General features: G+C 33.1%; 1 protein-coding gene across 1 annotated transcript in view; it reads right to left on the reverse strand.

Annotated features, from left to right (window-relative positions):
• The window catches only part of LOC111047862 (obscurin), a 210,177-nt gene that overhangs the window by 120,368 nt on the left and 65,332 nt on the right, over positions 1-24,477 (reverse strand). Inside the window, 6 exon segments of the mRNA XM_039420189.1 lie at positions 1,000-1,389; positions 11,323-11,485; positions 12,360-12,449; positions 12,451-12,498; positions 14,983-15,147; positions 23,652-23,744. Of these exon segments, the coding sequence (XP_039276123.1) occupies positions 1,000-1,389; positions 11,323-11,485; positions 12,360-12,449; positions 12,451-12,498; positions 14,983-15,147; positions 23,652-23,744 (949 nt within the window).

Consider the following 24,477-nt stretch of genomic DNA (forward strand, 5'->3'; position numbering starts at 1 on the left):
TAGTAGAGTTTAGGACATGAGAAATCAGCTAAAATAAATGTAATATTAACTATTATGAATGGACTTCCATGGAAGAAAGAATCAGTGGATTGGCAGCTTTTACACTTTTGGATAAATGAAACGAAAAGTAAGCGACAGGCTATGCCAAAAATTCCAGAGATCCATGGATACCAGAGTCATCAAATTCCGAATCAACTTAATTTAGAATTTAATCTTCAATTGCATCAAGCAAAAACAAAAATAACATGATCACTGCTAATTTGATAACTGTCAACGGGGAATATAATTGCCAATGAATAAAGTCGAGGTTGACTCTTGAACCCCTCCCAATATTCTACAAAATTCGCTGCAATTGGACTACTATTCTACAGAGCACTTCCAACACATCAATGATTAATCGAATGATTTGACTCAATAGTTCTCATGCCAAGTTGTGGCCTAATCTCAAAAACGATTATAACAATTTTGGTAGAATTTAGATTATAAATAGTTCACAAAAATAATCTTATCTTTCAATTCCCATAGCGAAGCACGGGTGCCCTGCTAGTTTTGTATATAACAGTTATGCCCGTGAGATACATAGTTTTCGAGTTATATGCGAGAAACCAAAAAATGGTACCTTTAACCACCCCCATCCCCTTAGCACAGGCGGTGGGGGTGGGGACTTTTGATATGTTTACCTCCTTACTACCCTAAACAGAACAGCGGGGTCAAAAATTATCTCCCAAACATTTCCCTGTATAACCTTTCTTTGACTGCACTATAATGAGATTAAATGTTGAGATAATCTATGCTCCATGAGCTTGACGGGATTCGAACAATTCCAGCATCAGTCAAAGGTTGATAGCGTCTCATCTGACTGGTCCACCACATTCTGTCAGTCTGCCAACTTCAAGATAATAAATTTCAATACGGGGTTTCTCAGTCTTCCTGCTAACTATAAATGATATCGACTGGAATGAGCATTTACATAACAACTAAGAAACATCGAAAACCAACCTTCAACACGGCGCGAAGACATCGATCTCCTCGAACTAGAGAACCGATCCATTTCGTCGGCCTGGTCTTGGTTCTCAGTTTTGATTTTCTTTTCACTCGGCAACTCGCCGGCACTCTCGTCTTCTTCCTGCTTTCCGCGTTTCCCCGCGCAGACCACTCCTGCTTGCTCTGTTTCTTTGTTGTTCTCCTCTATGACGTTTCGTCGGTCATTAATCGCCTTCTGAATTTCTTCGGCGGCAGTTTTCTTGGTGGTGTTGAACTCGACAGGTGGCAGCACCTGATCGGGCGTGGCCGGCTCTAGGGCGATGCCTTTCAACGGCTCCAAGTTCTTGTGGTCTGTCGACTGTGTTTCCAGGCGAAGGTCGTCAGCTGCATGCTCCGCAAGAGCAACTGCAACACGCACACACAAACATTGTCAAATGAAATATATTTCACAAAAAAACATGACCGAGCACTACAATCAAAATTGCTAGCAATTTTACCTAAAAAGACTAGATATTTTAGTCTTTGGGAAAACATTGAAATTTGTTATTAAAATTTATTTTCCTCAATTGAAATGACTGTGGTATCAGTACCTAGAGGTACTGGTATCAGGCCTGTACAGTATCAGTTTCTGGTACAGTATCAGGCCTGCAACTTGATAAATTAGGAGTTCTTGCAGTATAGAAGAAAAAATTGGTGCAGTTTATCCATAGATCCTTGCATGAATTACAGAGACACTCTGTGAGAAGTATTACAATTATTGTTGTACCTCCTCACGCTTCCAGGAGCCACTGGCCCTTCTATTGAAAGTGACGTCTCTCCTGTCGAGTGATGTACCGAGATTGCTGACATTTTTCACCAGCTGTAGACTTTTTTCACAAGGAAGCTGAGTGTTCAAGGAGAATTTTATGTTCAACTTTAACTCAACTATCACACTGACTTGGGCAGCATATTAAGGCAAAGTCAAAACTAATCTGCTGCACTAAAAACCAATTGCCAACATGATGAAATAGCAGTAAATAGTAGCCTGGCCGAATTATCTATATTACTTGAAAAATAAATAAACTTAATTAACAAAATGCTTTGCCAGTATGAAACGGGAGAGTTGGGCACATAAATATGATACAATAGGCTATAATAGATAATGGAATTAAAATCTTATATGAAAAAACGCAACAATAGTTGACTAAAAGGTTCTTAGCCACAGCAGCTACAGAAAATTTTCAAATTAAAAACTGAAATATCGAATTATTCAATCGCACCAGAATAAATAACAAATAGATTATATTATTTATTGATTATTACAACTTGTTCATGCTCTAGTCTTGCTTGAATGATCACAATGTTGAAATTCCTATGAGCATGGGGGAGAGAAACATCCTGTCTAGGATGGTTCACATTGAAAAACATTACATAAGTAGGCTATAAGTTCTAAAAGACAATACTACCAGTCAGTCAAATTGAAACTGACTATGGTAGTCAAAGAGCTTTTTGTTACTCTAGTGAATAATAGAGTTTTACGGAATGAAGTTGATAACAAAAAGAATCCATTTTCTTATGAATTTTGCCTACTTATAGGTTCATAGAAAAAACCAAATAATCGGGGTTTCCATAATTCAATATTCACTCCTACACACAGATGTAGTCTTCCTAGGGGTATTCCTGGCCTGTAATAGTGATAAGAGAATATAATAATTCATTGTAAAGTAAATTTTGTGGAATAAAGTGATATTTTTATTTTCATTTTGACCAATTTCAAAATTTTTTACGTTATTAATTCTATTTTGAATTTATGGAGAAATTCTATTCTTCAACTACGAATAAGTAGCCCATGAGAATTATTGAGAAATATTACCCATGAAAAACATTTTTTTATAATAATTATGAATAATGAACTCCGCCGTTGCCGGTCGCAAGCCCGGGACCCTTTCTAGCAAGTGTAAGGGGAAGGATGAGCGGGAGGAGTTACACCTCGTTAAAAATCCGGGGTCCATCTGGCTCCGGATGGTAGCACCTTGTGAGGGCCCCTGTCTAGGGTAACTAGGTAAAAACCGGTCAACGGTCTCGAAGGCGGATGAGGAGAGATCCCAACGGACGAGAGGACGGAGGAACCTAGAGAGTTGACTCGAATTAAATGCAGGGTAGTTTACACTCTGAAAGCTGCGGTGGAAGCAAGTGCCAAGGAGATGGCAACTCTAAAAAGGACCCTGGTCCTCCAGGTTGGGGGTTGAGTGTCGGGCCAACAACAAACCTCATAGAAATTGCACGTTGCGAATCGCCAACAATTATCCTTGAAAATCAGACGGAATAATCGGATATTGAAAAAAATTGCCCCAAAAAACTGAGATTTGGTACATGGAACGTAAGAAGTTTAGCGATACCTGAAGCCAGCGACATCTTAGCCCAGGAACTGGAAAAATACAAATGGATTTAGTGGCCCTGCAAGAAACAAGGTGGCCCCTGGCAGGAAAGATCAATGCCAGGAAATTTGTCATGTATTATAGTGGATGTGAGGAAGATAGATATTATGGTAGAATAGGATTTGCTGTAAATTAGAACATAGCTTAATCTGTGATTCAGAAGTTTTGAAACCAAAGGTGAAAGAATGTGCAATATAAGGTTAAGAGAAACATTTAAAAATTCCTCTATTGTCAGTTTCTATGCGCCCATAGAAGATGCAGATGATGACGTAAAGGAACATTTTTACGAGCTGCTAGAAGAACAGGTGACAAATTTACCTAGCTATAATATCAAAATTATCTTGGGAGATGCTCATGCCAAAGTGGGTAGGAAGGAAATTTGGAAACCTGCTATTGGTCAAGAGAGTTTACATCAGGAATTTAATAACAATGGAACTCGACTTGCAAGTTTTGCCCTAGCCAACAACCTAAAAATATCCAGTACCATACTACCAAGGAAAGGCATAAATGAATATAATTGACATCTTCAGACGGGTCTACAAGAAACCAAATCGACCATGTTCTAGGAGATCAACGTCATAAGAGGTAGCATAACAGACGTAAGGAGTGTAAGGGGAGCAGAATGTGGAACGGACCACTCATTAGTTTTGGTGAAAGTAGTCCAAAAATTGCAATCCAGAAAGAAAAGAAGAGAGAAGTAGTACTAACATAGATGTTGGAAAGCTGGAAGACAAACAATTGAAGAGCGAATTTGAGCTGAAACTACAGAATAGGTTCCAAATGTTGCAAGATCTACAAATAGAAGAGAATAACTTACAGAGTGAGTGGAACAACCTCAAGAAAAGTGTGACAGTAACAGCCAAGGAAATATGTGGTGAAAAGAGAAGAGTGAAAAAGAAACCCTGGTTTGTTGAGAAGTGCGAGCAGAAAGGAAAAGAAAAGGATCTGGTTAAGTAGTGACACAGCTGAGAATAAAGACAGGTACATGGAATCAAATACAGGAACGAATGAGATATTAAGAAGGAAAAAACGAATGCTTGTAAATAGTTTAATTGATAAAGCAGAACAAGATCGTTCAACGAATAATGCAAGAGACTTTTATAGAAAACTAAGGTTTTTTAAGAAGGGATCTATCTACACCAAATCCGTATGTGGTCAAGGTCAAAGAGGGAGTTGTATTAACTGAAAATCAGAAAGTGCTTGAAAGATGGAGAGAATATTGCTATGAACTGATGAACGTGGAAGATTTGAACATTGCTCTAGATGGAAATAATGAAGTGACTAACTATAATGCACAACCCGACGTAGACGTACCATCCAGAGAAGAGATTGAAGCGGCAGTCACAGCTCTGAAAAACAATAAAGCTTCTGGGAAGGATGAAATTTCAGCAGAGTTACTGAAGAAGGGAGGAGATGTAATAATAGATAAACTGTGGGAATTAATAAGGATTATATGGGAAAAAGAAAAGATGCCAAATGACTGGCAGGAAGCAATAGTTGTTCCCATACACAAAAAAGTAGATAAAGAGGAATGCGGCAACTTTAGAGGAATTTCTCTCCTCAGCATTTCCTACAAAGTCTTATATAAAATAGTCTTCAATCGTATTGAGAAATACTCGAGTGAAATAATAGGAGAACATTAAACAGGCTTCATGATAGGCAGGTCTACAACAAATAAAATATTTATTCTCAAAGAAATTGTATCAAAGTACTGGGAATTCAACAAAGAGTTTTTTACTTTATTCATAGACTTTCAAAAAGCTTATGATAGTATAAACAGAGAGAAAGTTTGAGTAAAGACAGAGAAGTTTTTAATCCCAAAAAACTAGTAAACCTGGCAAGATCAAGTATAGCAGACGCTACTTGTTCGGTACGAGTGAATGGACAAGTCTCTGAGTCTTTCAGGATAAATTCAGGAGTACGACAGGGTGATGGGCTCTCTCCAATTGTCTTCAATTAGACATCGAGGAAGCACTTCAAAAATACCTAATAGGGATGAAGGCATAAAAATTGGATCTGGAATCAGCACACTAGCGTTTGCTGATGCCGTGGTAATTTTCGCAGATTACCTCAAGTCAATTAGCAAAAGCGTTCATGGAGGAAGCAGGGAAAGTTGGACTGAAAGTAAATAATACAAGAACGAAATATTTACATTTCATAAGAAATCGAGATAACAGAGACTAAGTTTTCTCCCCAAGTGAACGGTCAGTACTTTGAAAAAGTAGACACTTAAGTATTTAGGCGTTGTCATTTCTGAACAAAACACAGAAGTAACAGAAATACAGAATAGGCTGAACCTTGCAAACAGATTGTTTCTATGCATGCAACAAACTTATGTCCTCAACATTTTTATTACGTACTACGAAAATTAAAATCTATAAAACAATTATCAGTCCAATATTGCTCTACGGTGCTGAGTAATGGAAGTTAAAAAAAAATCGATGGACCTATAAATGAGGGAGGAGAGTGGAGGAAGAGACAACAGAGAACTTCGAGATCTTTATAGAAAGCCAGATAGTTTGCGAGTTCAAGTGTAGAAGGATCAGATGGGCTGGGCATGTTTTGAGAAGGAAAGATGACAGCAATCTCAATCAAGTGTTGAAAAGAAATCCAGAAGGACGAGGACCAAGAGGAAGACCACGACGGAAATGGTGGAGTCAAGGCCGATATGGAGAGAATTGGAGCAACCGAGGAGGACGCGGAGAATCGAGAGAGGTGGAGGGGCTATGTTGGTGCGGCTAAATATCGACTTAAGCTGTGTTTTCGTAACGGGCAGAAGCAGAATCGATTGCAGCGCACCCAGGCGGGCAGAAACAGTAACATTCAAAGAACTAGTTCTTTGACATGAATTTTGCTTTATGTGTTATGGGTAATGAACTTTTTGGGTTGTCCAAAAGGTAATTCTGGAATGATTATTGGAGATTAATTCAATAAAGTGAATTAATTGCTTTTAAAACTCAGATAACTTTTCCACAATTATTAGTTACTTCAATAATTATGCAAAATTCTATGCTTTATAGGCATGTCAATCTAAGAGTTAACTTTTCATTTCCTATGCTTGAAATTTGTAAGGGTAAATTATTTGAAGTAACTGATTGTATTTCATTATTAATAAGATATTATTTTATTAACTAGAAGCATTCCATTATTAATAAGATATTATTATAATTATTTTATTAACTAGAATCAATTGCCTTCAGAGTCAATGCATGTTCTTTGAATCACATCGTTTATAGGTGGGCCTACCTACTATGAGTACCGTATTCAACTTCAAAGGCCTATTGAAGCTCTATCGAAAAAAACCAATAAATAAATAATAAATAAGTGCTTTAATTTTGGCATTTTTGGAATCTATGGGATATATTACACCAAGGGATATCAATATTGTAAACGTTTTTTAGGCAATTTTATTTTAGCAGTCCCCTTTTTGATCATTGGATAGGTACGGTCCCGGCTGATATACAATCATGTATAAGAATCGTGAGGCCAATTGACTGCCTAAATCAATATGCCTTCTCAGGCAATGTTCAATTAGGGACTCCTCACCAGTAAAAGCTATACGAATATTGGAAATTATTATTATTATAGATTAACACATATGACATGTACAAAGTGTATTCAAACAGGCGAACTAATTCTAATAATTATTGTTGAGATAACTATATATTGCTTTAATAAACGAGTTCTGTTATGGTACTTTAAATAACACATAGCCTATTTTAAAATGGATGAATATTTATTAATTATAGAAGGTAACTAGTACCCTTGTGATATTCCAAAATGAAACATGATTAGTTTCGACATTTTCAATAAGGCTCTCTTGACAGACATAATTAGAAACTGGTCATGCTTATTTTGAATTTTAGGGTAGGCCTACTAGTTATTTTCTACAATTAACCATTAAAGTTGCCCTATTAAAATTAATACTTTATTAGGGTATTAATTAGAATTAGAGTAGCCTTTCAAACTCCTTATTCACTATAATGTTCTAAAAGCTTATCAATTTTAATCAAAACCTTGGAAATATAGCCTAGAAGGTAGAATTGAAAGTGATTATATTTGATATGGCTTGGAACATCATATTTTCAACTTTTGCTTAGTTATTTTTCATATTCAAAGAATTATTACCCCTTCAATGCAGTAAATAAGTACTATTACTTAATGCTTAATACAATACATAATATTGTGATACCCTATTTTATATCCAATTCAAGTCTATTATTTAACTACGTGTTACCTATAGCATTTGCCAGTCAGCAATGTTAAATAATTTTATTGTTCCAAAAAAGCAGAAGACATACAGAACCAATAAAGTTGTTAATAAGAGTTCGATGCTTTTGGGTTAAATATAGTTTTAAAAATCCCTCAAGTATAAACAATTAAAACATATTTTATTAATTTCATGTCACTTGCTGTTTTCTTCAAAACTACCTGAATTGAAGCAGTTAGCAGGAGCGATCAGAAAAAAGATATTATTATGAATAACATGAATAAACACATCAAGATGTACTGAAAAAATGAATATATTTCTTAGATTAGTCCATCTCTTTCTTCTGTAGGCTACTACATCATACATGAATCATATCCATGGAATATTATTCATAGTTGATTTTCTTTGTCATCCTCTACTTCTGGCTGGTACATCACTAGGCCTGAAATCAAAAAGTTATATAATTTATTATTCATTATAAAAAAAACTTTGCAAAGTGAATTCTGAAATTGATTGTAATCTGTATAAGTTTTCAATTATATTTCTTGGGAAGGAACCCTCCAATAATGACAAAGTAATATTATATGAGAAATTCCAATAAACCAACATTCAGTTGAATTATTATTAGCATCAATCTGTTAGTTGTGTAATTCTGAATGATTGAATAAATAATCTCCATGCAGGAATTGGGATTAATCAGTGTGCCCCTAGGTCAAAAGAACTTGTTGGTGAACATATATTTTTTGATACCATGAACAATTATTTATTTATTTCTGTGGTCAGTAGGCCTACTTCTCGACCGTTTGGTTTACTTAACTCTTCCAAAATGTACTGCATAAAGTAATTTTTAGTTCTACATTTAGAGAAACAAGTTCAATGAACAAATGGAAATAATCAATAAATTAATTGCTTAATCTGAAATGATGATTATCTACAACATTATAAGTAGAACTAAGTGATTTGAAAATGAATACCAAACTGCAAATACATAAATCTCTCTCAGAACAATGTGGGTATTCCATCCATGAATTTAATCATAAATTTTAAAAGGTGGAATGACTGTCATTAAAATCTATTATTCAGTGTTTTCTACCAGCACTTGCTGGGTGAATTTTTGAAGTCATCTATTCATAGTTCTAATGTATGGTCATTTATAAAGTCATCATCCACTCAAGATCAAGATGAACAGTTGAGAAGAGTGTTTTAAAAACAATTTTAACATCAAATTATTGATGTAATGTTATCACATTATTAGATAATGTTACATAAATATTTCTTTATGGAAGGAATCCCAATATTATGAATAACTTTATTCCCTGAATGATAAGTGAATACATTGTTTTTAAGCACTCTTCTCAACTGTCCATCTTGATCTCATGTGGTTTCACGTAGTTTCGAAATATTAAGATTTCCTGTAAGCTATTAATGATTTCAAAATTCAGTCAGTTTTTCTATTATTTTAGTCACGTACCATAGTTAAATCTTACTATTTGAATATCTACCATCAAATCGATAATAACACATTGAAGTGGATAAACCTTTTTAAAAATGGGAAACTGTATAAAAAACATCGCCTATATAAAGTTTAAAAATGAGTGGAATTTTATCTTACCTAACTAACTTATTCTAAGTATAGGTTCCAAAGAATTTTTCCATCCTGGTCAACAAAAAAGAATTCATATGCATTTCCTTTGAGCACATTCTCTTCAATATTTTGTTTGTAAATGGTACCTGAAAAAAGAAAATAATCTTTCAGCATATTCATTTTGGAGATAATGTGAAGTTAATCATCAATGATAAGACATAGTTTGGACTTTGAATAAATTAGAAGTGAACTGGGCCTCAATAAACTATTTACATTAGATATAAATACTATAAGTATATACTTACATTCATAGCACATAACAGAAAACACTTTAAAGTTTTATAATATAAATTAAAACAGGTGACACACGACATAGATAGATTAGAAACACTGAAAAACTTACATTACACTCTCTGCTCGGTTGAGAAAGGGGACACAGTTCCTTAAAAATTTCCGATTATAATGTAAGTTTTTCAGTGTTTTTAATCTATCTATGTTGTGTGTCTCCTGTTTTAATTTATACTATTCACATTGATATACCTGGCATCACGCAATATATCGATCATAGAGCATGAATAAGTTTTTCAAATACATTACTATTGTAGTTTTAAATGAGTTTGGTAGCAATGGTCAACCAGAAAAATAGTACCTATTTTATATTTTTCCAATGGCAGTCTTTCAATATTCAATACACTGACTCTGATCAAGTTATAACAATCTATTTAATATTGTTTACAAGTATTTTGAATTATAAATTAAGAGAAGATTAATTCATAGATAGGTACCAAAGACAAAGTAAATGTTCTAATAGTCAGGTTAGTTTTGTTATTATATTGATAAACTATGGATTTACAATATTTTGAAGTGCAACAAGGATAATGGAAGTTTAGGACTTAGAATGTAATGAAATACTTCTAAGTCAAATTATGATATTATTTTTAATAAATCTGTTTGTGAAAACTACTAGCTGCATTATAAAAAATGTATTTTGTGATTAGGCCAACTTACTGAAAGTGTAGAAGATCTAATCAATCAATCTTGAATGAGTTAAATCCAATCAGTTGATTAGATTTCTCTCTTTCTTGTGATAATTCTCTACCATACACAAACTAGCTAGTCTAGGATTTACATTATTATTAAATACTACAAATTAAACATTAAAAAAAGAAAGAAATAAACTTTTGTCAACTTCTAACCTCTTGAAAAATGAAAAAGATAGCAATTTAGGCCTAGAGACTAGGTTATTAAAGGCCTACTACAGTGGGCTACCTGAATAAAAATTGTAAACATGCTAGTAGGCTACTCATAAAATTATATCAAATAATTGTGTACGGTGGATCTAGCCTACTTTATTAAGAAATTTAAGTGTACTTACTTGAATCCTCTATTACATCAGCAATTTCTAACCATATTCTATTTTTCAAATAGGTAATTCGTTGTGCAGGTCTGGAAAGTACAAAACTTTGAACTTCGAAATTTCACGCCTTCTGTTGTAAATCCATTTTCAATTTCTCTTGTAAAAATTATAAGAATAAAGAAACCAATAGAAATATTTTATACCTCAATTTTCCACTGCAAATTAATTTCACAGTATAATAGTAGCAATCCGAAATCTGACAACCAATATCAAAACAAACCATCCAACAATTAAAGATTGAGGTTAAAAAGAACATGGCGTCTGATCCACAGAAAGATTATTCTGCTGGTGTCACGTGATCAGAGCAGAAAAGTGATTCGAAGCTGTCTGTTCTCGTCGACAGAATCCCGAAATTAGTTCTTTTTCGACAAAACGGTTCACGAGCAGTGATCGGTCGAAGCAAAATAGCATTGTGTTGATAGGCCTTATAAAGAACGGCAAGATGAACGACAGTTCGTCTCTGATTTGAACAGTTCTTTTTTTCTGCTCAACTTTCTGCCGATGGGTGAATACTCCCATAAGAACCAATGTTAATTTAAAGTGAATTCTGTCGTCTGCCCGTTACGAAAACACACCTTAAGATGTATGGCCATGGCAGTAAGAGAGTAAGTAATTATTATGAATATGCGAGTATTTACTACTTTGATTATACTCGTGGCTATAATTTATAAATTGTCTTGAAACAATTACTCGATCAACAAATACTCACGAACATCAGAAGCGTGTTCTCTGATTTCTGTGAGCCAGGAACTTTTGATATTGTCTTTGTGAGCTGCAATAGTCAACGGGTACGCTCCAAATCCTGGCTGCTTGTGGTGTAGTTCGAATACTTTACAATCGTCTACGTGGTCTTTGACCTCTACTTCAGGTAACTGCAATTGGAAAACAGAGACATCAGTTGAGATGGATATTTATCAAAATTAGTTGAACATATTGAACAATCAAATTAAAACAGTAATATAAAATGAATCAGAATGGTCATGGAATAAAAATACTGGATGAATCTTTAATTAGACAATATCTAGTATTTTTATTCAGTCTGGATAACTACCACAATATCACCTTCACCACTATAAAAAATAGAGGAGTAATCGAAACGTATGCTAAGTACTCTCAGGAGAATATTTTAGTTGGTCGTTCTTAGAAAAAAAGTCTGAATTCTCCAATTGATGAAGATATCAAGAGGAATATTATTGACTACTGTATTGTATTTATTCGATTGCATCTAAATGATTTCGCCAGTTTGTTACAACAATGATTCAATGAACATAGTTTACAACTATTGAGACAAATGAGTGGTTGACATAATTGCAAAATTCGAGTCCATTCCATAAAAGTAAATCTACAAACCAATTTCAAACATTATAAGAAAGGAACAAAGTGTCCAATTGAATTAGAATGGTATTCTATTGAAATATAATCTGAATTCAGAAGAGAATTTATATTTTAAAGTATTGTACAGCTTGGTGATTGAAGTTATTCAGTTTTAGATATTCATCATGACAGAAAAAAATATTCTGAATAACTGAAAACTTAATAACTTTCAGTTGCTGTACAACATGATGACCAATGATCTACGGGTTTAATGTGTTGTATTTTATCATCCGCTTTATTGGAGTAGGGAATTATTAAAATATGTCATAATATTCAGTTTGATTAAATTATCTTTAAGCTGAAATTTTAATTTCTGTTACAGGATGATTCAGATAGTACAATAAATCATACGGTAAAAGCAATTTTACTCACCCTAATAATATCTTTCAATACAAAAACAAAACGCTCCTCGGCGATCCTACGTACTTTACAAATAAGTATTCGAGCTTTAAATAGAAATAAAATATCGATCCTTTGATTTGCCGTCTCGATCAGTTACAGCAAACCAGTCCTGGAAACGAACAAAAATAACAAAACTTAAATTGAAAATTGTACAATATTTATAGAGAGAGCTTTTCTATGAACGATATTCATAAAATAATAGAATTTGGAAATTAAATACTTGGAAATTTATAATTCAAAGAGTAAATCAGTTCAAACAACAAGAATCATATCTGAAGCGAGACTGAGCACCAAGTTCATCGGCAATCATGAAAAACGTGATATTTCAAATAAATTTGAAAATATGATATTATATATACATGCAATGGGAGGCAGTCAATAGTAGGGAAAACTTAAATACAGGTAGTAAAAACAGCACCGTCCCGAAAAATCTGAAAACTGACAAGGTTGCAGACTTTTGCAGATCTTGTAAGATTTTTGTTAAGGACAATAGCTGTTCATTCAGTTTTTTGGTCCTTGAATACGTTCGTTCAATAATAGAATGTCTGATTTATGATGATCAGTCTTATTTTAAAGAACGGACACAGCTCTTTCATATTTAGCCACCACATGAAGGCCCGTCATGTCGATGTGTTATGCCATGATGATGATAAGCTTTTGCTGTGCGTGGGTAATGAGATGATCATGTCCTAAACGGGATTCAAACCCACGATCAGGCTCACTTCAGTTGCTACGTTGCAACGCTCCAGACCACTAGTCTACGCGGGGTCGGCAACAGATAAAATTTATTTTTTTAGAAAACTATGGAATCTGGTACCATAAAAATAATACTACATTTTTGAAAATTGTTGATTGGGATGATATTGTATGGAAATGAGAAATTCGTAATGATAATAATTAATAATTAAAAACATAGACGATTGTATTATATCAATATAGGCTAGTTAATTATGAATTGAAATGAGAATAATTCATTATTTTTATTATTAAGATTATGCAGTTCTCTTACGCAAAAATGAATTGTTTATAATAAACTGTTTGCAAAAATAGCAGCTTCTACTAAGATAGCAACTTACTTTAATTTTTATTATCTGGCAATGTTATAAATTCATTACAAATGCCTAGCCAGTTTTATGTGTATACAGGAATTCTTAAGTTCATAAAGTTATTGATAATATCTCACATATTTCCCCTACAGTTTGGTAATTTCATAGCTGGGAACTAATGGGACAAATAATTATAACCGATTCAAGAAATGTAGTTCTTTGTTCTTGCAAGTTGGATATACCTAGAATGTAGCTTCGATTATAATCAATAATTTGTTTAAATGTTTGAAAATGAGATTTTTCATACAATACAATCTGAATTCTGAGTTTCTTATTTTAAAGAAATTATCGACCACGTTAACCAGTTAATATATAGAGAAAAATCAACATGAATCATAGAAACTAAACCAAGTTACCGTATACTCTTGTTTTACCTACTTACATATTAAGGGATTTTCTAGTAGCCTACTATTATGCATATATCAATTTATAGACATTCGAATCCCTTAGGCAAGAGCAAGAAGATCAAGGGCAAATATTTGGTTTTGCTCGACTGAAAAAACTTGGCAGTTTTGGGTGTCATACCGATTACTCACTACTTACTAGAGTGGAGTGAGAAATTCTCCAAAGCCCCAGACTGCCATACTTTCTGCATTTCCAAAATAGCTCCCGACATTGCTCCGATTAAGTTTTATTTCTGGTGGTCCGCTTGAGTTTAGTTTTAATAAAACAATTTAAAGTAAAAGATCTTTGATGTCAGTGAAATTAACAAATTCTCTAACTTCTTAGATTCTCTTTTAACTTATCTATACAGGATAATCTCACAAAATTTCAAACTGGTTCTAATGAAAGGCTGATTTTATCAAGAACGGGTCATAAATTTTGGGCTTCCAAGCATTGCATTTAGAAAATTATACTATCTTATTTGGCGAAATCAGATTGAGAGAAACTTAGGATTAGAAATTCCACTATCAAGCTTTTTCTTTGGAAATTAACCTATTATATCACACCCTCTTGTTTCATAGATAATTCTCAAATAGTAGGTATATACACAGTTACATAAAGCAAATGTGTTTAAAAAATACCCAATAGATAATTTCAACCAAATCCCAACTCTCTCATCCCTATTATCTTATCCTAGCTCCGATCAACCTCAAACAGAATTAACGTATCATAAAAACTATTAATGAGACCAGTGCTTTAAAACTCGTGCGGGATTAAAAACTTCTAAATAAACTACTATTCAAGGAATGAATTGTTTCAATATTTCTAAAGTTTTTAATTTATTGTGATACATTCTGTGATTCATTTAGAGTATAAAATCAACCTTCAAAATTCAAAATTTTAAATCATCATTCCTGGACCGAAAATCAAGTAACGAAGCAGTGTGTGATAACATAACCTTATCTTTTGGACAACATTAACATTTTATCAAAATTTTTGGAGAGAAATAGTACAGGCTCAGCCTAGTTTTTCCTCCAATGTCATAATTGTATTATGATTATAGTATTTTATACAATAAATGAAATGAAATTTCTGATACTAACGTGTTTCAGTAGTCGTCCAAGTTTGTGGATATTGCCGTGATATCCTTCGATATTACTGATGAATTTATTGTCGTTGGATCTGTGAGGAACTGCTAGCATCAACTCGAGAGCCTTTCCCAAGTCGGTGGTGTCATCGCCAAGGATGCTCGAGTACTTCACAAGTTCCTGAAATTCGAAAAATTCATTCAAGTTATCATAAAACGCGAAAAAAATACAAAGATAGATAAGGATTGGTTGTGATATTTTCTCCTGTCACAATACCATAGCATGCCGATTCAAATCATAATACTATAAATGATCATCACAGAGATGTGTTGACGTAGAACATCTTTGTCACTCCTTCTAAAAGCAAATCTTGTCCTGAGGCATGTGTCCTGCATAAGAGATGAACATGTATCTTTAGCTCTGGACATGATAGATAAATCAGAAACATTTATGAACGCTGCATATTTACACACTGTTATGTATTTACACTGTACAAATGAACATGGTTTATCGTAACCAAACAATACAAGTAGAACCCTACAGCTTACAAATTCTCCAGATTTTAAGGGCTGTTCGCGAGGGCGAGTCAACACCAGTATCGACAGTTATCCATTTTTATTTATCTCATTTACACAAACACACAAAATTGAAATGATCCTCATAAAAATGAAACTAAATGAATTGAAATGATGCTAAGAAAATCACAGAAGGATTGTTAATGTGATAATTTTAATAACATGTACCACGTTGAAACTGATGGTGAATAGGTATAAGACTCAATTTTGAATACAGTATCGGATAAGCCAAAACCTTAGATTAGGTTCAGAATTGGTTCAATTGTGTGCCTACAGTTCTTAATCGATTATTATTTATTGAGAGATCCAATAATAAATTAACAAATATTTTGCATAGGAGAGATCATTGAATAGGCACATTGAATTAGAGTTGAGTCAATAATTGAGTCCAGCAAGTTATGACGATGAAAAGAAGAGATGCTTTCAGTTGTTTTTTATCGTTGTTGACGTACAATTATAGCAGAGTCGAAGCTATTTTTGTGGCCACCCACTGCCCATGTCTAAGGTAAACTGACCCCGAAAAACTCAAAGTCCATAATACACTAGGCTACCGTACTACTCAACACTAGTTTGTGGGTGAGGAGCAAGGTGAGGCTTTTTCAGCTGTTTTGCATGAAAGGACGCCTCTACCTGGCAGCAATTCAATAGAACTTCAAGTATTTACAACTGTTCGTCATCTCAGTCTCAAGTTTTCATTGTTTCCTCATTTTATCCAGAATTCACTATTTTTTCAAACATATACAGGATATGACTGAGAAATGTAAGCTTATCATCATAACTTGCAAATAGTTTTATCCAGAATTCACTATTTTTTCAAACATATACAGAATATGACTGAGAAATGTAAGCTTATCATCATAACTTGCAAATAGTTTTTTGATCCCATTTTAATTATTTCACTTCCAGACACAAAACACAACGCCATTGCAGCTTTACACCTTAAAGATCTTGTGGAAATCCTCAATATTGGGTGATTATTGTAAGTGTATTATGTGATTTTGTACATTCAAAAAAGCTTAAGTAGGCCTACTCTATCCACTATGAGTATGGTTTATGAGAGGTGATGATATCTGGGAAGTAAGCTAGATCAAATGAAACATTGTAGATATTCGTGCAACAAATTTACAAATGTAGAAGACTGTTGCTACTATTGGCTCCTTGAGAAGTGAATCAATATTCTAAATCGAATTCATAGTATATCTATTTGTAATTTTTTTCAATTCAATTCAGTTTATTTCCAAAAAATATATAATACACGAATAAGAAATACAACATATTTTGAAATCCCCCTACTAAACTATCCAACTGTGTGTAGGGGGGGAGTTCAACTTTATACATAATAAGCTTAATCTGCTCATAGAAGTGAATAATAGAGAATACACTTATATTGTAGATGTATTATTGATATTCTGATTATAAAATAGATAATACATTGTGCTGATGTATATTTAAGTATAAGTATGTAGGAATATGTATGTAGGAATGAGTATACTTAATACATTGATTGATTAATAGAATAAATAAAGAAGAAAAAACAATATTTTATTAAAGATCACAGTGGCAGGGATTCCAGAAATTCTCAGAAGAGAGAATGAAAAAAGCATAAACCAGAAAGGCAAAACAGTCAAACAGGTTATATGAATGATAAAATAAATACCAATCAATTCAATATTATTGAATATTATTGATAAGGTACTCAAAAACGTGAAATTTTATGACTAAACATAATATACAAATTTTTTGTGTAGTTGAGAAGTTGATATTGTGGTAATTATTCATATTGAATGAAAAAGACTAAGAAATTGTCAAAAAAACACTGATTTATTGATAATGAGAAAAGTTTCTAATTATCAATAAATCAGTGGTTTTTTGACAATTTCTTAGTCTTTTTCATTCAATAATATACAAAAATATATTATATCACCACGCTGCTCTGCTAGAAAAAACAAACAGAAATTGCTTTCACAAAAATTATATTTTTTCCTTTTCTCACCACAGTCCAAAATTTGTTAATACAATTATTCAATCATCACATTCCGTTGATTACGAGATATCAACCTAAAGTAGTAAGATTTGAGGTAGGATTAGAGCTTTGAACTCAGTGACTAAGATATTGAGATTTAGCTGAGTTTATGCTGTGAAAGCGGCTTTTCTGTTTTAAAAGTTGTAAAGTTGATAATTCGTGTGAGTCAATCTGTATTGATGATATGATCTAATTTCATTGACCGGATTAAAATGATCTAATGATTCAATTGCGATCTAGTGGAATGTTTATAAATGAGAATTAGAAATCGAAACACAACAATATAGCATTTTTAAAAAGGAATTGTCATTGAATAAAAAATGTCATGTATATACTGGAATGTAACTTTTACACAGTGCTGCTAACCTTCGTTTTGGCGAAAACCGCATGCAAATTGCATCCAATATTACAGCAGTGACAAAAGTGGAAAATATCATTAGTATTGCTGGAAAAGCATCAGTTTTTCAAAAGCATTTTCAATAAACAGGTATGATAGATTCGACAATAAGGTGGCCCACATTATATCAGAAGTTTTCAGCATTTGCAGACTATTATGAACAACAGCAGCTCAGTGTTTTCTAACAGTCACACTGGTGAAAATGTGGAACGGTTTCAATTTTAGAATGACGCTCAGAGTCGTTCATGAACGAATGCAAGGTCACGTTGTGATCCGATTGGAAATAGGTGTGAGAGTCTAGTCAGTGACAAGCTGCAGACAGAAATGTGACACAAGTCTCAGCCGATCAATACGATTTCTCCCAAGATCAATTCAATTTCACACTCTAAACCACAATCATACTCTTCAAACAGACTAAGCACTCACTCATGTTTCCTTGTGGTTTCAATACTCATGCTTTCTGTCTCCTCATAATTTTCAATAAGATTTTGTTAATTTTCAATCCTGTTTTTTATTAAATGTATAACATAGAAACCTACTGAATCTATTTTATTAAATGAGTTATGCATTTATTTATGAATGACTTCTATGTTAGTAATTTTGTATGCTAGTATGTTTTCATATTGAAATGCAACGGATCTCAGGAATAGAATTTAGAATATAGTATAAGTACGTAATATAAAAATTTATTTGCATTGGATCACATCCCTGCTATGATTCGCTGAGGGCCTTGAAATGAAGAACAGAGAATATCCTTCGACGAAAAGCTTATAAAAGATTCTATTGTCTTTTGAAACATTTTCTTGTAGTTGAAATGAATCGGTGTGGATGTAATACATGTCAGAACTATTATCGGGCTTCAATTTTCAACTGTCTGCAGTTAATCGCTTCCATATTTTTTTTCAAATATTGTAAATTATCGCATGCTATGTTAAAAAAACTCTCTCTCTTTATTTTCAGTATAAACACTCGATATAGTCCAGGCAATGAACACTCAAAAAATGAATACTCAACACTTTTATGGACAAAGTAACAGTTCAAGCTTCGTCCATAGTCCAGTCAAGGAAAGGTTATAGAGGGAAATGTTGGGAAGACAATTTTTGACCCCGCAGTTCTGTTTAGAGTAGTAAGGAGGTAAATATATCAAAAGTCCCCTCCCCTACCCCCTGTGCTAAGGGGGTGGGGGTGGTTTAAAGGTACCATTTTTGGTTTCTCGAATAAAACTTGAAAACTATGCATCCTAAGGACTTAACTGTTCCACAACAAATTAAAGCTTACATAATTTCCTACAATATTCATCTCATACCTTTTTTTATATCTCCCCAAGTTTTCGAGATATCAGCTATTGAAGGTGTGACATTTTTGAGAAAACACGTTTGCCACCAATTTTTTTTTCTATTTTTGCTCTTATAACCTTTTGAAAAACAACGGGAAAAATCCATGCTCAATATGAGCTTATAGAGCATCAAATTCTCTTCAATTTGATGTATAATTTCACACTTTTACGAATTTCCCTACTCCTTTTGCAGCAGCTTTAGTGTTGAGTGTGGAATCTCCATTTTTGCAACAATAGACCAATTGACAAAGAAATTTGGAGGGAATGTTTTAAACAAAATTTTTGACTTTGCAGCTTTGTTGAGACTGGTTAGGAGGAGAACATACCAAAAGTCCCCATTCCTAACCCATGTGCTAAGGGAATGAGGGTGGTTTAAAAGTTGCATTTTTCAGCTTCAGCGTTTTTGTTTTTTTTTTTTCAAAAATGTCACACCTTCAAGAGTGGATTTCTCGAAAACTAGGGGAGATATAAAAAAAGTAATGAGATGAATATTGTAGGAAATTATGTAAGCTTCAATTTGTTATATAACAGTCAAGTCCTTATAGGATGCACTGTTTTCGAGTTTTATGCGAGAAACCAAAAAATGGTACCTTTAAACCACCCCCACCCCCTTAGCACAGGGGGTAGGGGAGGGGACTTTTGATATATTTACCTCCTTACTACTCTAAACAGAACTGCGGGGTCAAAAATTGTCTTCCCAACATTTCCCTCTATAACCTTTCCTTGACTGGACTATGGACGAAGCTTGAACGGTTACTTTGTCCATAAAAGTGCTCTACTGTAATAATTTTGTTGTATGAACATTAAATGTAAACAAGGCTTGAATTGATAATTCATTAAAATTGGGGAGAAGCTTGAACATATTTCTGCATTTAACTTGCATTGTCTATAAACATGGTTTGATTATTATAAACAAAAGAGAAATATATTACAGCAAAATATCATAAGAATTGAGGATGGAGAAGTTAAGAAAGAAATATTGATATTTAGATATTATTCATGACAGCAATCTCAATCAAGTGTTAAAAAGCAATCCGGAAGGACGACGACCGAGAGGAAGACCACGACGGAAATGGTGGAGTCAAGTGAAGGCCGATTTGGAGAGAATTGGACCAACCGAGGAAGACGCAGACAATCGAGAGCGGTGGTGGGGCTTTGTTGGTGCGGATATATATCTACTAAGATATGTATGACCATGGAAGTAAGTAAGTAAGATATTATTTATTGGAACAAAATTAGAATGCCGTAAATCATAACAGAGATAAAAGAAGAAATCCTTAATACGATTTTAAAAAAGAGCTACTAATTCAAAATATAATTAGACTTTAACCAAGTTCAAAGACTTTATTTTTGTCAGAAAAACTGCCAATCCACAAAACAAATAATGGAAACTTGTAGTTGAATAATAGTGTTACACCATGATAACTGTTACAGAGCTACAACACAAATATTCAAGAATTCGTAGTCATATCGAAACTATATTCGGACTGTTGTATAAATTAGAATTGGAACCGTTTTGGACGATTTAGCCTGTGGTACTTTTCTGTAAGTTGTGTAATTCTGAATGATTGAATAAATATCAGAATATCATTCTCTCATTGAGTTAGCGAAATTGAATTCAACTGAATTGATTTCAAAAATCAGTACGGAACAAATCGTTTCTAGACAAGAGTTCTTTTTATGAGATTTAGCTGGCATGTTCACAGAGAACCACAAAGAAGCTCTAATTATATAACAATGGTCATCACAGACACTTAACCCTCCTATTTATTTTTCAACTCATTTTAGTTTTTATAGGGGAATAAACTAAGGGAAGTGTGAAATAACAAATGAGATTTGAGCATACATTTTCCATCGACGTTCGGTGTAACTGCATTTAAAACAATCAGATTATCTACAACATGATTTTGAAAATATTCAGAGCTGTTTCAAACTATATTCTATTTTGGTTTTTGAATAATAATTGGCTACAGTCCGGTGGTGTTTGACCTATTTGAATCAAATTGACTCCAACACAAAATGAAGAAAACCATTTTCAATCTTCAATTTGGCTTTTTTACAAAACTTCATTATTTTCAATCTAATGCTAACTTGTAATATTTTTATACGTTTGTATTATTTTCAACTGACAAAACCCGAATTACTTTTCTTAACGATAGTCTTTATTCATCATATTACATGGAAATACTGTTATCAAGTTTTCAAATTTTTATAAACATAAGTTCCAATGGATAATTTGAGGTATCTTCGGAGTTTATTAATTTGCTCAATGATATATATTATTTTGAGGATTAAAGTTATCTTAAAAGATTCTTAGGTATCCATGGGTTTTAGTGAACTCTTCAGCATAGCTATAAATAACGATGAGTATATTATATAACAATTTGTTCATTCACAATGAATACGTGAGTGGGAGAGACAAAAAGCTTCAGCTTCAATATAATTGGAATAACATAATTATTTTCTTCCATATTTCTAAATGACATCTAACAATGCAGTATTAGTAGATGCGGAACATATTTTCTAGCAAGGTAATAAAAAAGTTGATTTGAATTGAACAAGCAAAGTCATTCTCAAATTCTGGGTTGAAATTCTTATATATATTGTAATTAGGGATTGAATGTGATTTCAAGAATTAAGATTTTTCAAGTATTTCTGCAAATCATTTTAAAATGAAAAGTACGGTACCTAATAACAAAATAAATTACAAGACGGAATGATAAGAATATATGTGTACCAAGAAAAGATGAAAATCAACTTTTAAGAAAAATAATGTCACTTCACACTCCAGGAATAATAATAATATATCATCATCCCACAAAACTTTCAACTAATGCATTCGTGAAATTAAGCAACATAGTTCAAGGGAAACGTTGACAGACCGCGAGTAATTATTGATGAAATACAATAGATGATTCAAACAAATCAAGTGACTAGGTTTTAAATCTAACAAATTTCAAAGTGAAGTGCACTAATTAAGGAAAATAAATTAGACGGCATGACCGGAAGACTTGAAAGAATAAAATCCGTGTGAATAGCGCGTTGTAAGTGCGTCATCCAACACATAATTAATCGAGAAACATCCTTCAGAAGCCAATGAATTCCCTGTAATATTGCCAGAATGGTTACATTCACCCTAGACTACTGAAAATTGATTGAAATGTCTGTTTAGAATAAGATACTTATGATTTCTATTAAAAATGTGATCTTGAGCTCTTTCAAGTCATCTCAATATTATTTTATTACTAATCAAATTGAATCTTGAACATTTCTTATTTCTTAATTGATTATACCTACTGACTTCATTGAAAGGAAACGTTATTCTGTTGAGCTTCAGAATGTATTATTTGCTTCAGCAATGACAGAATAACCAACTTAGAAAAAGAAAACATTGTTGAAGAAAATTCCAGAGATGATTTTAAAGGATGATGGATGTCACTTTTAAAAATGTTTTACTGTACCAACCTTTGTTTTAACCAACCATGATCAATCATAAATAATGAACTGAAATTCAGTAGGAATTCCCTATTATGATTAGTAAAGTTATCAGTTAAATGAACAATTAGTTTATAATAGCATTCTATTAGAATTTAAAACTTGGATTTAGCATGTTAAAGAGGGCTTCACTAGAGATTGGGAAGACGTTTATGTGTAGGTAAAGGGTGAGGGAGGGAGAAAAGCTATTACCGTACTCTGGACCCAAAACCAAACAAAGACCCAAGACCCAAACAAATCTTTTAATTAATCTTGCAATTTTTGCATTTATATTCATCATAATCACACTGTAGTAACAACAACTATTGCATGTGATTATGCATTCTATTGTTATTACATTCCACTTAATCATGGAGAAGTAAGTTTCAAATTATTTTTATGTCTGGACAAAAATATTGATTTGTAATCGATCTAAGTCAAGTTATCAATAGGATTTTTTTTTATCATATAATTTATATTTATATTTTTTGAGCCTATAATGGCCTATTATATTGTTAATGACTGGAACTATAGTAAGAAATCATTGTAAATCAAATCAATGACCTGAAAGCAGCAGCTGAATGTTTATACAGTCAACTTATTACTTATTGGAGATCTAAGTTCATAGAAACTCTTAATACTGGCAAATTCTCAGATTAGTAAATATGTTGAATAATTTATAATTTATGGATTAGTAAACTTTGAGATTAGTGAAGTAGGTACCTAACTTAAAATTTATAAATTTAGTAAACTCAAGTAATTCAAGTTGATGAAAGTCTAGTTCCACTGTGAACTTATTGTGACACTAATGGAGACTTGTTATGATCATTTTAATAATGAAAATGAACAAAGAAAGTGAAACACAAATGGATCAATTACCTTAAGCAGCAGCTGGTAGTCGTTGATTCGTTGAATGGGTAGCTTGAGATGTTCGGATAAACTCTTATCGTCACCCAATCGCTGGCTGACTTCCTATTGCGAACAACAAACAACACAATCACTTTTTTAACAAACTCAAAACTAGATAAAAATTACAACTAACTAAAACACAATTTGGGGAAGAAGATAGAATGAAAGAGAAGAAGAAGGGAGCACTGTCCAGTTAGCAGTTGCTGGTCCAACTATTGTTGGTGTGATCACAGATCGGCAATCTTAGTTTCGCTTTGCACTCTCTTCTAAACTTAGCCGTCGCGCCACGCCGCCACCTCTCCTTCTCCTTCCACTTCACCTCCATTCCATCATTCGCCACCAGCCCCTGTCACATCAATCACCTGTTCACCCAGTCAAACACTCCCACCAATCCATAATCGTGTTTTCTTGTTTTTAACAGTAGTTTTTTCACGTTTATAGTCCAATTATTTTGGCTAAAATTTTACTAGTTTCATCAAGATTTAATTCAAATGCTTTATGATTTTATGAAGTGATAATATTAATGAAGTTAACGGCTGACGATTGTCTAATCAAGCCATAAATGTGTGTGTATATATTGTATTGTTTCAACTTGAATAAAGCATTCTTTCAAGTCTATTCTATTCTCTATTAGTGAAGTTATCTTGATATATGAAAGTATTGTATGATACAATAGTACTATAATCACTTGCCACTTGCAGTTAGTTCCATTAAACGAAGTTCATCAAGTTTCACAAAGCTCTACCATTGATTTAATTGATTTGGGTTATACAAGATTTATACAAATAAAGTACCT

Source organism: Nilaparvata lugens, chromosome 2, assembly GCF_014356525.2.
Source record: "Nilaparvata lugens isolate BPH chromosome 2, ASM1435652v1, whole genome shotgun sequence".
Classification (NCBI taxonomy): domain Eukaryota; kingdom Metazoa; phylum Arthropoda; class Insecta; order Hemiptera; family Delphacidae; genus Nilaparvata; species Nilaparvata lugens.